The 17,016-nt window shown below is 41.0% G+C and overlaps 1 protein-coding gene across 4 annotated transcripts; it reads left to right on the forward strand.

Annotated features, from left to right (window-relative positions):
• Nucleotides 1-6,983: 6,983 nt before the first annotated feature.
• clnk (cytokine dependent hematopoietic cell linker) lies at nucleotides 6,984-16,891 on the forward strand. 4 transcript variants are annotated; one of them, XM_083686131.1, is made up of 18 exons: nucleotides 6,984-7,123; nucleotides 9,156-9,217; nucleotides 9,493-9,533; nucleotides 10,583-10,727; nucleotides 12,855-12,901; nucleotides 13,635-13,689; nucleotides 13,914-13,976; nucleotides 14,052-14,086; nucleotides 14,234-14,253; nucleotides 14,358-14,432; nucleotides 14,584-14,605; nucleotides 14,802-14,826; nucleotides 14,910-14,991; nucleotides 15,128-15,153; nucleotides 15,292-15,386; nucleotides 15,512-15,589; nucleotides 15,755-15,910; nucleotides 16,219-16,891. In XM_083686131.1, exons 3-18 carry the CDS (start codon nucleotides 9,531-9,533, stop codon nucleotides 16,369-16,371), a joined length of 1,080 nt encoding a protein of 359 aa, XP_083542257.1. In that variant the 5' UTR covers nucleotides 6,984-7,123; nucleotides 9,156-9,217; nucleotides 9,493-9,530; the 3' UTR covers nucleotides 16,372-16,891. The 4 variants fall into 4 exon arrangements, with proteins under 4 accessions (XP_083542257.1, XP_083542260.1, XP_083542259.1 ...); XM_083686134.1 differs by having other exon boundaries at nucleotides 14,587-14,605; XM_083686132.1 differs by lacking the exon at nucleotides 6,984-7,123 and adding an exon at nucleotides 7,868-7,959.
• Nucleotides 16,892-17,016: the final 125 nt, after the last annotated feature.

Consider the following 17,016-nt stretch of genomic DNA (forward strand, 5'->3'; position numbering starts at 1 on the left):
AGGTTACTGTTCCACAGTTACTTAAAGCAGTGCTTACGCTTAAGCTGTCTGGAGAAGTAGTACAAGAATGCAGCCCAGCCCATTGGACCGTTGATGAAAGGGGTCCAAGCTAACCTTTGACCTGCTTTCCCCTTCCACCTTTAGAATGAGTGAGGCCTCATGAGTGCAGTCCTAGTAAGGCACCGCATGTGTTGTTGGAGCCAAATGGAAGTATCAAAATGTTGTGCCCTTCAACATAAGATGAGTGCACCCGCATGTTTTTGTGATGCGTTCAGTTTGATGTAATAATTTCACAGTTCTGCTGTGAGAGGTTCCAAACTGAAAGGACAATGTTTTTCTTGAAAACCTCCGCTGGGTCGATGCACCCTCAAACCTCATCTGTCCCACACATGCCATGTTGTAGGCTACAACTTAATGTATTTCCACATGTCACAGAGAGCAATAAGATAGAGACATGAGGGTATTCATGTTGAGAGGGCATTTCATAAAACCATTCAAAGTCTAGAAAATGCATACATTTTTCAGGGCACGTTTTTTATCACTGTGCACCACCGAGTTGAAGCCTCAGGTGATAAGTAACCATTCCTGCAGCTAAGAAGTCAAATGTCTTTCCAGGGGTGGAAGTATAATATTTCAATCTTGTGGTATGAAAGGTTGACTTTAGAATGCAGAGTGTTGTCTTCCTGGGTTCTATACCAGGCGGTCACATGTTAAATATTTAGTGGATCAGTTCTTTGGATAAGAGTTAGAGTTTGCATTGAACCATGCTAAAGGAATTTATATTTTTGGCTTTCAGACACATCCAACTGTGATTAGTCATTTTTTTCCCTCAAACTCTAAACTTTACATTGTGGTTGAATTGCACCACAATGGACCTTAGAGCAAAGGAAAAAACAGCGAAACCTTTCCATTTTTAAATCACTAGGCCTCCAAGTCCCTTAGCTGTTTCAAAGGTGACAAACTGTCTGTGAGGGCAGCCAACTTCTTTTGCAGGAAAGTGTGCGTGTGTCTGCGTGTGTGTGTGTGTGTGTGTGTGTGTGTGTGTGTGTGTGTGTGTGTGTGTGTGTGTGTGTGTGCATGCCTGTGTGCGCACACACATGTGTACTGTGTTTAATGGTGCTCATTCCTGGCAGTCCTTCTTCTCCTCAGAGGAGGGGAAGCTTAATCTCAGGTCAGTCTAAACAGCCCAGTTCAAAGATGGTATCATCCTGGCTTACAGAGACTCTGAGCTTCCCATTTCAAACAGCAGATTCTCATGGTTTGTCCATATGACTTTGGAGGCTTGGGACCAGTGTTAAAAAGTTGGCCCAACAAATTCTGAAATGGTCTGTGTAATTCAGCTCTGTACGCTCTCAGGGGATGATTGAAAAGGGGAACTTTATTGTTTTCTAAACATGTTCAGACTGAGAAATTGAGGACATGTGCACTGTAGTATAGAGTTGCCTGTAGCTATCATAAGCCTGCAGAAAACACATAAGCCCCAAACTGACCAACTGAGGCATTTGTTTTCTTTTGACAACATCAACTTTACAATGTTACATTTATTGCAGCTGAGCAATACATATATATATTTTTATAAGGTAGCTCAAGGCCTTGGCGAAAGGATACGTTTTACCTTGGAACGGAAACATTGATTGGCTATGTTTATCTATAGTATCTATATACTGTGTGTCTGTTAATAAAGTGTTAAAGTGCCAGAATGTATCTTTTCTTGGCAGAGAGCAAGGATGTGTGATTAGTGGCGCCACCTAGTGGTTACTATGAGTAGTAAAAGAAAACAAAGACGCCATTGCAAAGGAGGATCAAAACATATCACACAACACTCTGCTGTAATGGAGAACACCTTAGGGAATGCATTAAAGAGAAGAGGCTGGGCAGTCCTCTCAGATCCATTTAGGAGAGACTGAAGGTGAAGCTGACACCTATGTGTATTCATGTCTTCAGTGTTTGGGAGGCTGCTTTGAAAATGTATTTAACAAAGTCACCAATTACTTTACAAGGAAAGAAGTTGAACTACACTGAAGAGAGAAATATTGTTTGTCAAACTGACGGTACTTTGAAAATATACTTCACTACATTGAAACTGCTTTGTCCAACACACGCCAGTCCGTTACTGACAGAGGAACCAGTTCGTACGACAGAAGACAGTGGAGCAAAGTGGGGAGACAGGAAGCAGTGAAAGAAGAAATGGTAGCAACATTTGAAGTTCAAGGGCTGGAATTATAGTTAAATTCCTATTTCATTTTTTGTTATTTTGAGATGTATTGAGTTGTGACAGTTGCTCACCACACTGCTACATGGCAAAAAAGTTATTAACTACTAAAAAAAGACTGTCTTACACAGTAGGGGATATCCAGGAGCTGCAGCCTGACTTATTACCTGGCAACAGGGGTCCTCTGCTATGTCTGTATCTGTGGAAATAATTTAATATACACTCATAACACAGGTGGTTGTGCTCTACAAATGATCCAGGGCACATGAGCAAGCATGGCTTATTTGAGTCTATCCACCGAGTTTAATTTATTATTATTCGGTGACTGATGTGTCATGTTACAGATGTCCCTTGTAATACACCACATATCCTGCTAATTGCCTCCCTCTATCTGACATGCGAGTTCATTTCAATCAAGTCATTATAACCACATTCCCATCCATTCATTTTCATTCCCTATATCTTTAGGCCTTAGGACAGCTGTAAGCCTACCTCACTAACAGGCCACAAACGCATGGCTTTTGTTAATTGAATGGCTGTCCAGCTCTCAGACACTGAGGGCAATGGGGAATACCCCATTCCTCCTGAAGTTAATGTAGATGGATTAGGTCCAGAGTGATGTAGAGGTACATTTACTTGACGCTGCGCCGCCCGCTGTACCCTGGAGAGACAGATGCACGACTACTCCACACATCCTATTTCACATGTGACCTGATGGGAGAGGCGAGGCGAGGCCAAGCCAGGCAGGTAAAGATAAGAGCAGGGTAGGGTAGATAATGGTGCGCAGGCTACAGTCATTAACCTAAGGGTCAGCATCCACATCAATTACAGCTGAGCTGATACCTGCCTGCTCATATGAAATCAATGGAGCATCAGCTGAGCAGTCTGCTTAACTCACAGTTACTATACCAGAGATGAGTGGGATAATAATTGCTGAGTGTGTGTGTGTGTGTGTGTGTGTGTGTGTGTGTGTGTGTGTGTGTGTGTGTAGGCGGTGTTCATGCATGAATATGTATGAGAAAGTTATTTGTTCTACTTTTTCCCACTTACTGCACTCGAGTGGAGGAAAATATGTCAACTCAAGAGCTGTGCTCAAATACGGCAAGCAAAAGTGGAATACATATTTCAAACCATCACACACCTCACTCATCTCATAAAACGCTTCAGAGAGCTACTCAGCATTATGAATGTATTAAAATGCAACCGTATTGACTTATCAGTAGATCATATGAATACAGTTTATAAACTGGGGCACCACTGTCACTGTCTCCTCTTGAGGGTAGGCCTGTTGTCTCTCATTTCTGAGACACTCCACTGAGAGCTCCATTCCATATATAGAGCCCATGGCTGGAACAACCATAGAATTAGAATGAGTAGTTAAGTTGGTTGCTAATGATGCTTTATTAAAATGTTAATTGTACACCAAAGATGGCTGTCGGGCACAACCACCATGGGTTCATAAGCATGTCCGTTTTACTCATTCTAATTACATGGAAGCAACCTTTTATTTTCTTCTCAAGATGACACAGAATAGCAACCTTTACATTATGAATGTGTACTATTGTCACTGTTCAAGCCTGGTGTTTTAAAGAGCAAAGGAAAGCACCAACGCTCTGTCATCATAGCAACAAAACCCTTCACATTTCTCAAGAGACGCATTTGACATTTCCCAGTTTAGACATCTAATTTCTTTGCCATCCGCCACTTTGCTGCTGAGAGCAACAGCCTACAAAACCCTTTAGCCTGTAGCTGCGTATACCTGAGTTGCGGGTACCAGGTACCAGGTGTGAAGATACACATGAATAAAAACATTAGGAGAGCCCCCCTTACATTAGCATTACAGAGAGTCGTGATCTAATGTTAGCGCGCAGCAGCTAAGTGAGATGCTGGGCATTATCATTTGAATGAGTGCTGCTAACAGTTAGCCCACTGTAGACCATGCTACACCCTGCTAGCTATCGGCATCATTCTGGAACACTGTAGCTCATTAGCTTTGGCTCTTCTCAGGCACATCTTCGGGGGAGTCCACACCACAGCAGGAGGAATGACTGGGATGAATAAGGGGGGATAATCAGAGAGTCTTTTCCGGCTGTGATATGACCTGGATACAGGCTCCAAGCTGACGTGCTGGTTATTCCACCACAAAACCTCCACCACCCCCATGAATGGGTGTAGTGAGAGTGTGTGGCATATGAATGTAACAATGCATGTTGTGGGTTAAATAGCATGTTGGTCCCCGCATGTTAGGAATCTTTGCGTGGTTTAGAGGTTTAGATTGAGGTGTGTGTTCCCCTTTTCAATGTTAGTAATGACACAGCATGCATAGCAAGTGGATGAGACTTCAATATGTACACTCAAGTGTGGTTGTGGGTTTAGTAGCTGCATGTGTTCTTAGTCTGCTGCATAAGCTCACAAAATGTTGATGGAGAAAGTAGAATTTTCTCTGAGGTGTTCACATCCACCTCAGGAAGCTGATACGTCTCTCCTATGAAAATAAAATAGCCCTGATGTCTTTTAATAGCCCTTTCGTGGTTTAAGTATAGTTCCACTCAATTGTTGTGTGAAAAACTACACACTCAAATACTAACTCTAACCCTAACCCAAAATAGTAATAGCTCTGAAGACAAGAGATACAAGAGGCTTCTCTAATATCAAGAGGAACACAGCATTTTGGCTGAATCCAAACACCAATCTACCCTGCTGCTGGATATGGCACTCACTGGTGTATTCACTGATGTATTCATCAAGACCAGAAGACAGGGGGTAAGCAAACTTTTAACTCAGAACCCTAATACAAAATGTGTTTTGGTTATTTTGTCAAAACACAAAACAAGGTCACTGAGTGCTTTATTTCATTCATGCATTAGTATTACAGCCATCTAAGCCATTTCAGGAAATAGTACTGCAGCTAAGGGTTCTGTTTACGTTTTATAGTCTTAAGTATTAAGTACTTCTCTTTCATACCCCACAGTCACAGAACAAAAACACTCAGACAAAAAAACATGTAATGGAAGGTAATTTTTTGATTATCATGAACTGAAAAATATATGTCAGCAGGTGTTTTTAAAGCAATGTACAACCACACCTAGTCATCAAATATAATTATCCACCATTGGTCATGGCTGTATTTCGGAGAGCCCTGAAGAATCTGAGAACTATAGGTCTTATGTGTGCAACAATTTGTGAACTACTGTATGTTTACTTCCTATTGATCCTTGGAGTGTTACTTTGTTGCAAAATGTATAATAATAATAATAATAATAATAATAATAATAATAATAATAATAATGTCTGAAATTGAAGTCATATCGTGAATTAAGTAATAGTGTAGCTGATGATATCTTCAGCATTGGTTCTGCATTTGGGCAGGAAATAATGCATAATAATAATAATAATAATAATGCATGTACATGTCATCTAGTCAGATTCTATGTCTGTGAGAGATGCTGGGTTAGCCTTGGCCATCCATCCATCCATCCGTCCGTCCGTCCGTCCGTCTGTCCGTCCATCCATCATCCCCTGACCTTGACCATGGTGCCCTGGGTCTGGGTCTGGGTGCCCAGGGCTGGGGCTGGGGTTGAGTAATGCTGCTTGCTGCAGCCACCTCCCCCCTAGCCTGGCCCTGCCTCAGGGCCCTGTGTTCTGATATCCATCCAGACCAGCAGCATCCGACCCCAGTGTCTGTCTACAGATCCCTATCTCTGCCCAGCGTTAATTATTCACACTGCTGAATCACACACTCTTATCAGAGAAGATAACTCACTGCCCAGACTCCCTCCCTACCCCCAATACACACACACACACACACACACACACACTCTAATTGTGCACATATACAAAGATCATGGGAAGGACGACTCCTGGGCAGCTTATGAGTAACATACCAAACTACCTGTGATTAAGTTAACCAACCTAACCCAAAACCATAACTTCCTGTGAGACTTTCTCACTAATGTAAAACTGTAGATCTTAGGTCAACCCAGTACCTTTAGGCACAAGTTCAGAAGACACGTTAGAGTAGAGTGTTAGAGTTTCTCAATACTTTATTTGCAGTACAGCATCTAGACGGCTCAGTTGAACCCCCTCCATCAATGCTATGGCACATCTAAATTATAGAGGGTTTTGACTGAGTCTGAAGAGTTTGTATGCTTCCGCTGTAACTGGGTAGATAAAAAAAAAAACTCTTCCTATCTAGACTTAAATCTTAAAGTGGATGTGTGTTTTTTTATCATTTTTATCATATACATCATCCTGTTCAGGGTTGAGCATCAACTCAAACTACCTTTGAGACTTGTATGATTGACTCTATTGGATGAAATGACTAGAATAAGGGTTCCAGTTTGCTTTTGGGTATGCAAACTTCACTAGGCCCAAATATTCATCCGAATGGGCTATTCTATTCAGAATTCCTTCTATTGCTTCTGTTGCTTCTGTTCTATTCTTGACATCAAACTCAATGCACACAGCAGCCAGAGCCCCGACACCAGACCACATCAGACCTGACCAAAATTCTTGCTGGAGGGCTGAGGGCATGGGATGAGGTGCCAGATTGACAGGGTGATGAGGGTGGCGTGTGGAGGGGGTGTGTGTGTGTGTGTGTGGGGGGGGGGGTGCTCACAGCTCACAGATAAGCATCAGTGAGAATATGAGAGGCCAGATGGTAATCTCTTTCAGAGGAAGTGAGGCTATACCATAGCAGAGGAAACCACAGGAGAGAGGTTGACCTTGTACTGCAGCGCATGCCTTGCCTCTTACTGCAGCTGCACAGCTTTTGGGTTAGACAGGAAGGCACGGTGTCCTAATACCTTTCTCATCAAAAACAAATCCAACAAACATTTAAATAGCACTGACAGATCACTGATTATTACTGCTGGATGGTAATGGTCTGGTGTTCTGTGCCCCACTTGTGAGGTAAGCTTTTCTGTAACACTTGTTTTGGAGGTCTGAGGGCACGGCTTTGTGGTATATGTGGTATCTCTTATTTATGACAATTTATCTCTAAGATTGAATATACATTTCTCTTCATACATCGGTGTGAGTGGTTTTTTTTCTGAAATACCAGTCAGCGCAGATGGAGAGTAAATATAGTGAAAACAGTAAATGTCACCCCTTTGCTCTTGGTGAGCAGGTATTGAAATGTCATGATGCTCCGGCTTAAATTAAGCCTAAGACCAATACCTGTAGAGGGAAGACATTTGCAGCCCATCTATTTTGAACCTCAATAACTGAGAGTGGTACATTATAATTTCAGAAATATGAGTGGATATGAGTGATCAACACTGTCTGTTTCATATGAGAAATGAGTGTCTGTGATTATTGATCTAGTGCCGTCATGGTAGCATGGCAGTAACTGTTGATGAGCAGTTTTAAACCATAACATTCAGCTGTGACCCACAGCATCGTGTGGCACCCGAAAAAGGCTGCAACATGTACTTGTTAAATCCATCAACTCAAATAGAAAATCATATACAGTCGCTATATTTTGTTCAGAACTCTGAGTGCTCTCAGTATTGAGGCCAAACCAGTCTACCTCGACCACATCATCTCACGGATGTCCCTTAGCCCATGTGTCTGCAGTCTGACATTTCTCAGTGTAGGCCTATGAAGGAAATGATCACCACGACAGGAAGTATTATGTGGCTGTTGCAGTGGGCTGCTAAATTTAGCTTTCAGGTAGACTTCTTTGCAAAGAATGACGTATTTGTAATGTTTCAGAAATCATGAAAAGGCTGTAAGAAACCCTATCGGTATGTACAGTTGATTCCCTGTTAATTGTTTTACAGTTAGTTTCAGATAAAACTTAATAAATACACACCAGTTTTACTCATATTGTGGTTGTTCTACTATTGTAAACATGTTCAGAGGTAGAGGAAGTTTGTTATTGACTAATAGATGACGTTGACTCTCTTATTTTCTGTTTTCCAGCATTGTCTAATTTGGTGAACATGCAAAAGCAGCATTGTAGCCTAGCCAAACATAATTGATGGGCTGTAGTGGAAAATAAATGTGGATACAAAGAGAGTAGAGAGGGTTTGAAACTCACAGAAAAATAAAATGTGCAACCCGGGGCTTTTAGTCCTGGCTGTTACATCTGAGAACAACTTTGCTGAGCACTGAAAGTGTTTGTTTTTTAATATATGGGTTTTTTTCCCCTCGTATCCATTGTCCTTGTTGATGCTCTACCATCTCAATCACCTGTACAAGCAGAGGGCTCTGTTTCATTCCTTCACGGTTGTTTGCTTCTGGCTGACGTTTAGCAAAAGTGACTTGTAAATGTATGACAATGGCAATGTTCACTTTATCCTCTGTTTGCCTTATGGATACATGGCACTGTTGAGGTCTATGGTATTTTCCCAGTAAATGAAAGCTTCAGTGGATTATTTGAGGAACAGATATTAAACTGCCCATCAGTGATGAAATCCAAATAAACCATATAGACACAAATCGTTATTGATACTTAAGCTGCCTTTTTTAAAAACCTGAATGATTTCACCCTTGATCATAAAAGTTCCAAATAATGTTCTTTTGACCAAAAGTCGACAACACCAATTTAGATGGCTACAACCCCAACAAAGCACAGCTTTTAATTGTTTGTTTTCCCCCTTGAGGGCAGCAATAAAAGGTCAAAAGCAAGGCAGTAATGTAGCTGTCCTCTGTTCGCCACTCAATTAACTCCATGTCAGCCTTGATTAGGGTTCATTCTGGCGGGAACCATGCAGGAAGTGGGACTTATTGAGTTATAGCTTGTTGATACCAAACGTGACTGGAAATCTCTAAGCAATGTCATCCCTGACTTTCATATTAACTTGCCAGCAAAGAACTGCCATTTACTATGTGCATCCTGTTCAAAATAGCCTTTGCCTCTGCCTTTACACCTAGTATGTTGTGGGGAGTTTATGATGTCATACAGTATTCACTGTTTAGTCATTGATTTGTGTTTTAGAAACTGTTCCACCACAGCTTGTGCCGCCCATCCCTCAGAAGGAGGCCAACTTCACGACACAGGTGCATGCTAATTTCTAAACTTGTCATTCTGTTATTCACACTTTGTAGGCAGTTTGGCTTTGTGTGTTTGTGTAAAGTTTAAAGACATGGAATACAAGTCATAAGAAACAGCATGGGGCCTATGAAAAAATCCTTTTTAGAAACACAAAACCTCCCAGTTCTGCATGTGTTCAGTAGATAAAAGAATCCAAGAGCGCCCTGTTTTGGAATCCGCAGCCTTGCGTTCAATGCCAAGCTAATGATGTTTTTTCGTTTTTGTTTTGCCATCTCATTAGCTCAAGAGAGAGGGAACAGCTATGAGTCGACAGTGATAATGGTGAGTAATGGTTCCTGTGTCCACACTCTTACCTGTTGGTTCCACATCATCGTTCCCGAGGGGGAATGTTTAAGAGCTCGCAACGCTTTCTGTAATTACCTCTTCACTGTTCCGTCCTCTTCGAGGCACACATAAGGCATACTGATACGCAGACGTTCAAGGACAAATGGATTCACTGTAGACTGCAGTCCAACTTACCATTCAATTTGAATGTGTTATTATCTTCTTGCTGTCTTTGTCTCACTGGTATTGTGTTCTACAAATATCAGTGAATGGCTGAGGGCTGATACAGCTCCTGTACGGCTGGCAGTGACGCGGATGAAGGTCAGGTGTGTCTGATCATGCCGACCGAAACATCACATTTCTAACAAGAACCGCTCAATAACATTCCGACTTTTTCTACGGAGAGAGTGTTGCATCTCACCTTTCAATGCAGTGATTGTGTAATATAAGGTGCTATCTCTACTCTTGTTGTTTGAGCACAAACTCTCTCAAACTCCACTCCAGCAACTCTTTGTGTGACATATCACTGCTTCGTTGGTCAATGCCGCAATAGCGCCAGCGCTAGTATTCCTCATGGCTTCTGCTAGCGGACTTTGCCCCCCGGCCCTCCACCAACCCTGCAGCCATTGCCAGAGTGAAGTGGGCGTGAGGTGATAATGTGGTGGCAGAGTACGCACAGAGAGGGCGGTGAGCCGTGCTCAGACACAACTCGTAGTCTCATTCTGGGTATCGTCAGCTAACTCATGTCAAAACATGACCTAGCTAACACCAGCTCTCACACATCAGAACAGACAGAGGCAGATTAACAGTGAAGTGTCTGACAGAGCATAAGGACACAGATTAATAGCTTTGCTTGAGCAGGGCTGGTAGGAGACAATACTGGAGTTTTAATATTGGGTCCATAGACTGTAAAAATAAGGTTGGGTCTGGTGCTTTACATTAATCTTTCTGTATCTTAAGAAAAATCTAAACTCTCACCACGAGTTGTAGGCAGTTTGTGTCTATTCTCACACATGTAAGAGGCTCTTGCTTGTTGTTAACCACAGGAACCTTGCAAGAGAGGCAACAAGAAGAAACAGAGATATGGTCGCTATAGCAACGTGGAGGAGCCCGAGTACCATGTTGCAGAAGACCAGGAGGAAGTGAACATTCACCCTGCCAGACCCACACAATCTGATAGACAATATGCAGGTAGGATTTCTAGTCACTCTTAATAGAAATGCACCGAATTTGAGAAACAGAGATAAAAAGTAGAAAATAGGGATTTATCTCATAGAAATAGACTTACTCTATACTCCTTCTAACTTAAGTTAAAAGTAAGGTTAGTCAATAGTCATGACACCCACACACGACTCCCAGTAATCTCTTTTGCCTGTCATCTGCTACAGTAACTTGAGCATTAGTTCATTATTTTACAGTTCATTATTTCTTCTTCCTCCTGATCTTACTTTAAGAGCTAAATCTACTGTGTATTCTAAAATACTCAAACACAGTAGTAGACCCAACCAGATGCTCCACTGTGAGCAAACTAATTTAGAGGTAACGAAAAAACGAAGCGTAGGCAAAAATTGGCGGTACCATTGGAAGCCATGGTGAGAAGGAGAGCAGAGTGGCACTGAGTGTGGAGTTGTGAGAGAGACGTCATGCTGCTGAGAAAGGCCTGTGAGTGAATCTCTAGGGATCATCTGTTGGCCAGCCCACACGGTGGGAGAAAGACTATTATCCAGAAACTAAAGACATGAGGAGAGTGAATAAACACCTTATATGTTCCTCTGGGTATGAAGTTATATCACAGCGAAGGGCCCTACTGCTGTGGCTGGTCTACGTACACTTTTTTGACAGTTATTATAGATTACAGTGTACAGGCAGATAGAGCGCTTTTGTTATGTTGTTGGAATAGTGCACTACTTCCATCTGTTGGTGTAACTCTCAATGACCGTATGGAGTGCAAGAGCTCCTTAGTAACTGTTACCTACTACTACTACAAAATGTCTCTCGGTAGACCCAGTACAAGGCCCCAGTTCAGCTCTCTATTTAACAGGCTCATTTTTTACATAACAAAGGCTGATTCGTCTAGCCTCTGACCTACGTCCCGGTGCCTTCCCCGTAGCCGGATATGGTGCCCAAGGCCACCCCAGTTAACTGCGGCTGTTCTCTAAGCGAGATGTCTGTTGATGTGGTTGCACTGTGGTAGCAGTGATACAGCTTGTCTGGATCAAAATATAAAATTAAAATAAAAAAATAAAAAAAAGTTATTCTTAAAACTGTAAAAATAATACAAATGGTTGGAGAGAGGGTAGATAAGCTGGGCTGATTAGTTTGCCTAGCCTCCCTATCAGCTCAGAGTTAGTGTTCTTCAGTCGTAGCGCTCCTGCAGCCGAGGCTCTCTCAGCGAGCCGGTCACTCCTGGATCTGCAGCACAGCCTGCTGGCGTCGCAAGGTGTTTCCTGTTCGCTGACGCCGCAGAGCGTTTCCTGTTACTCAGAGACACAAAACAGGCTACTTCTGATTATAGTTTCTACATTAACTCACAAATACCTTCACAACTATGAGTCGTATATAATGATTTAGATTCTTAAATTCACTGGTTTTCACACAATTATGTGTTGTGTATACATATAATGATTACAAAATCTTAATCATAAGCGTCACTTTATTATTACGATTATTATTAGTAGTAGTAGTAGTAGTAGTAGTAGTAGTAGTAATAATAATAATAATAATAATAATAATAATATTCTTATATATCTAAGTTGTAGTCTCATTGCGGCAGGCAGTCTTGTAGCGCTCCTTAGTACAACGTGGTTGTAATAATTTACGCCTTCTACTTCAATATGAATCTTCATGGTCCGGTGCATATATTGAAACCGAGTATGGGCTCTCAATGGCTTCGATGGCTAAGGTCAATTCATCACCTGGCGAGTCTTCACTCCGTAGGGGAGATATGTGGAGCGGTTTCTTGCTTCTTTCGCTATCTCGGCCATTCTGGCTTGTAGAGGCTGCTTGCATCTGCCAGCTGGTCGTATCAGGCCGGATTCGGTCTGCCCAAGAGTGGTATCCTCTATTTCTGGCCATGGTATCAGGATGATGTTTACTAAGCATACCTTTTCGTGACAGAGGGATTGGTAAAGGCGGTGTATTCGTTTTTCAGGGGATCTCTTACGTATGATGCATTCTCTGCCTGGGGAGCTCTTTTTTTTTTTTTTGACGAACTACAAGATATCCAAAGTATTATTGTTACTACTACCAATTCATCTACCACCAGAATTACTACAACTAGTCTTGATATTGATAATGGTATTTCCTTTTATTTTGAAGACAGGGACCTTCCGAGATCCTCATCCACTCAGAGTCTCTGCTCAAATGTAAGTTTCCCCGTTACAGTGCCTTCGGAAAGCAGACCCCTTCACTCTTTCCACATTTTGTTGTCTTATAGACTCAATTTAAAATGGATTCAATTAAAATAATTTGCCATCAATCCACACACAATACCCCAGAATGACAAAGCGAAAAACAGGTTTTTAGAAATGTCAGTAAATGTATTAAAATTGAAATACAGAAATAGCTCATGTACATAAGTATTCAGACGCTTTGCTATGAAACTCTTAAAATTAGCTGAAACGCAAATAATGTCATCAACAAATCACTCAATAAGTTGAATTGAGTCCATCTTAATGCAAGGATTATAGTTCATGTAATTTTTGAATTAATATCTTTGTTTCATAGGGTCTCTGATTTGCATAGGAATCAATTACACACTGCATACTTATGTACATGAGGTATTTCTGTATTTCAATTTTAATAAATTTACTGAAATTTCTAAAAACGTGTTTCCGCTTTGTCATTCTGGGGTATTATGTGTGGATTGATTTTAATTTAATCCATTTTAAATTGAGTCTATAACAAAATGTGGAAAAAGTGAAGGGGTCTGAATACTTTCCGAAGGCACTGTATAGTGCAGTCCGCATACACACAGCCCACCTGGAGTTTGTGGCTCACTCTTTGACGAGAAAGAGAGTCTCTGTACACTTAGGATCAATGCAAATTTCAGAACAACTCTTTAAAAGCTACATTAATGTGTTATGTCTTACCTTGTAGGGCAGCCCTGTTATACCCTGTCCAAAGCCCAGAAGACCAATCCCTTGTATCCCAGGTAACTGACTGATTACAGATCATCTAGGACATGAAACATATAAAAAAACACTTTGAAACTCAGATAAATTGCTTTGTTGGAAATTAGAACATGGTCATGTCTCTAGTCCCATGGTTGTATTTTATAATCCAATAACTTCTACTTTGTTTGTGGATAGAGATATGGTAAAATTTGAGTCAAGTTTTGTGTTATTTCTGGAGCAGTTACTTCCTATTCTTGAACAGGAAACCCAGGACCTGCTATCAACCGCAAACTGAAGCCAGGAAGACCAACGAGGACTCCAATAGGTAACTACGGTAACTCTTTATTTACATAAAAAATACTCAGGGTATGAAGTAATTGAAATATGTTTGTTTTTGCAGATGAGAGGACACAGGTCATGAAGTCTAGAAAACAGGTACAAAATATAAATTGGTCCTCAAAACGAAAAACATGCAGTCTTGTAAAATTGAAAATAATGACTGAACACAACACATACAAGGAATATCAGCAAATCATTTGTCAACATATGTTATTCATTGTTATCTACCTTGCCTCTTTACAGAACATGCACATCTCACAAAGGTAACGGTCTGCAGGGTTTACTAAAGTACTTCCAATGTACTTATAAAGTACACAGTACGTTGTGACTGTGCATCCTCCATAGAATAAATCCTGTTTGATTTCAGGTCCCCTCAGTTCTTAACCAAGGACCTGCAGAACCTCCTGTCTGGACTGGACCTAGAGACACCCTCCAGAAGAGAGTGAGAACTGTTCTATTGTGGCATTTTGGGGGGACTCAGTAGTGCCACCTCTTGGTCAAATGTGATTCCATCGTGATCACCCACCCCATAAAGGGTGCACCAATGCAAATGTCATGGAAATAATGCAAATGTTGTGTCTTTCCTTCTCCAGCAGGCAGAGGGGATCACACAATGTAAGTGGTGGATTTACCTACACAATGCAAAAATCAGCACCTTCTGAGTAACCTGCTTAGGCCTAATTCATGCTGATTCTTTACATAGGCCATTGCTACCGTGTGCCAGTCAATAAAAGGTCCTGGCTAAAAACTGTGAAACCCCTGTAAAAATGAACCCTTTGTATTCATTATACACATTGGTTATTCGCTATAGGTGGCAAGCATTACTACCTCTGAAGGTTAGTACTGGTTAATTTCAACATTTACAGTAAGCCACATACTTTCCAACAGTAATAACCAGATACATGCTACTATATTCTAGATATACAGTGTTCAAACACTGAGCCGCCTAACCATACCCAAAGATATTCTCTGGACCTTGATTGTCCACAAGACACAGAAAGGTAAGTAATACAGTCACTGTAAGAATGTGAGGATATCTGTTAAAATGTTGTGAAGACCCTTTCAGCCGCTTTGGCTTGCATGTACAGTGTGTGTCTGTGTTGTATTATGTGAACACACTATTTGATCCTTTGTTAGGTTACATCAAAGAAACAATGTTACAGGTAAACATTGACTTTCTATCTCAATATGTTAAAAGTCTACTTCATCTCCTTTTTACATTCCACTCTATCATTGATTGATTGATTGATTGATTGCATGTGTAAATGCATTTCAAAGGCCCTCTATCTTTTGCGATGCAGAGAGAACCACAACGAGGCCTCAAAACCACGAGTGGCCTCAGACCAAAGATGATGTTAACCAACATGACTTTGTTGCCATGGCAAAACCGTTTCAGGTACAGTATGCTACCTGAATACACTACACACATCTCCACATGGGTGACGTAATTTTACAGCATTGACTGACAACATGCGTTGCTTGTTACTGTAATGACAGTCCAGTATAATTTCTATTTCACAGACGTATAATGCACAGGACTGGTACATAGGACCTTGCGATCGAGCAGAGGCTGAACATGCCTTACACTTAGTTAACAAGGTATTGCTTCTGCTTATGTAACGTGTCGAGAGTTACTATTATAGAGTAATTGAACTGAATGGAGACAAAAAGTATTTGTATTGACATGCTGTACAGTAGGCTATATGACCTCAGTATTTAGTACTGTTTGTGATGATCTATATATTTATAATCCCTCACTAACAGGATGGGGCATATTTGGTGCGTGATTGCTCAAAGAATACTCCCAGTGAGCCCTTTGTCTTGGTAGTGTATCATGACAAGAGAGTTTTCAATGTGAAAATTCGGTTCACTGAGAGCACCGGCAAGTATGTACTTGGGAACAGGCAACGATCTAATGATGTGAGTAGACAGACACAATAAACTACAGCCCTGTACAGAAACAACCAGCCGCTACTCAACTCTTGTGTGGATCTGAGAGGATCGGATGGATATAAGCAAGATGGCCAAAATGCCCTCTAGCCTATTAGAGGGCAGGGTGAGATGGCTACCATCTTGCTTATAGCTATTCAATCCTTTTAGATCTGGAATATTGCGAAGTGCTTAAAGAGAATGACATAGGGATGGTTTCTGGCCTATTTCTAAAGTATCTCTTGCCAAGCATACTAACTGGGGATCTCATGACATGATATTCACTTTTCTTCCCTCAGATGTTTGACACTGTGGCAGACATCATCAAATTCCACTCTATATTCCCGGTGGTCCTGATCGACGGGAGGAACATATCAGCTAACAAATATCAGGGAAACTGCGTGTTAACGTACCCAATTACAAAAGAGGATGTTAGCCTGTTGTTGGCATGAGAGGCATGTGGAACTGAAGTGAATAAAAAACATCTACATTTTCAGAGTTAATCTATTAGATTTGTTTGTGTACTTTCTTTTGTCTTTTCAACCGTCTGTTGAATGATGTGTCCATGTTTCCTAACTTATCCACTCTGCTGAGGTTAGCCACAGAGAACGAACATCTGTATCCACAGTACATTGCGCATCATGATAACTTGCTAATAATAATAATACTCACTTCTTATAAATGTTTTATTCAAAAGGATGCACGGAATAAAAGAAAACACTTGTTGAAATGATACAGAAATGACATGAATCAACATTTCTTATTCAGAGGGCACATTGAGATTAACATAGTTTACAACAATACCATATAGTACAGAACATGAGCGAGAACACTGTATATCAACATCTGAAATGTAACAGATTTTTCTCTTTGTTTATTAAACTAAAATAACCACCACATAGAAAAAGGCTTAAGGAAATAAATTCAAATACCATGTCTACTGTAAAACATTGAAAACATGAATGATAAAAACATTTTTTTTTAAAAGATGATGGAGAGATGGTTCGGGAGAAGTTCAAGATATTTCTAGGACTATGTAATAACTGGGTCTTTAAAAAGTAAGGCAAAACCACAGATTAAAATCCTTATTCTTGTAT

This window comes from Argentina silus (genome assembly GCF_951799395.1).
Source record: "Argentina silus genome assembly, chromosome: 15".
Lineage (NCBI taxonomy): Eukaryota > Metazoa > Chordata > Actinopteri > Argentiniformes > Argentinidae > Argentina > Argentina silus.

Bases quoted from the DNA above. Each gene is read 5' to 3' on its own strand.
- clnk (XM_083686131.1), top strand. The intron at 10,728-12,854 runs GTAGGATTTCTA...TTTATTTTGAAG, and splicing joins ATCTGATAGACAATATGCAG to ACAGGGACCTTCCGAGATCC. The intron at 14,827-14,909 runs GTTAGTACTGGT...ACTATATTCTAG, and splicing joins AAGCATTACTACCTCTGAAG to ATATACAGTGTTCAAACACT.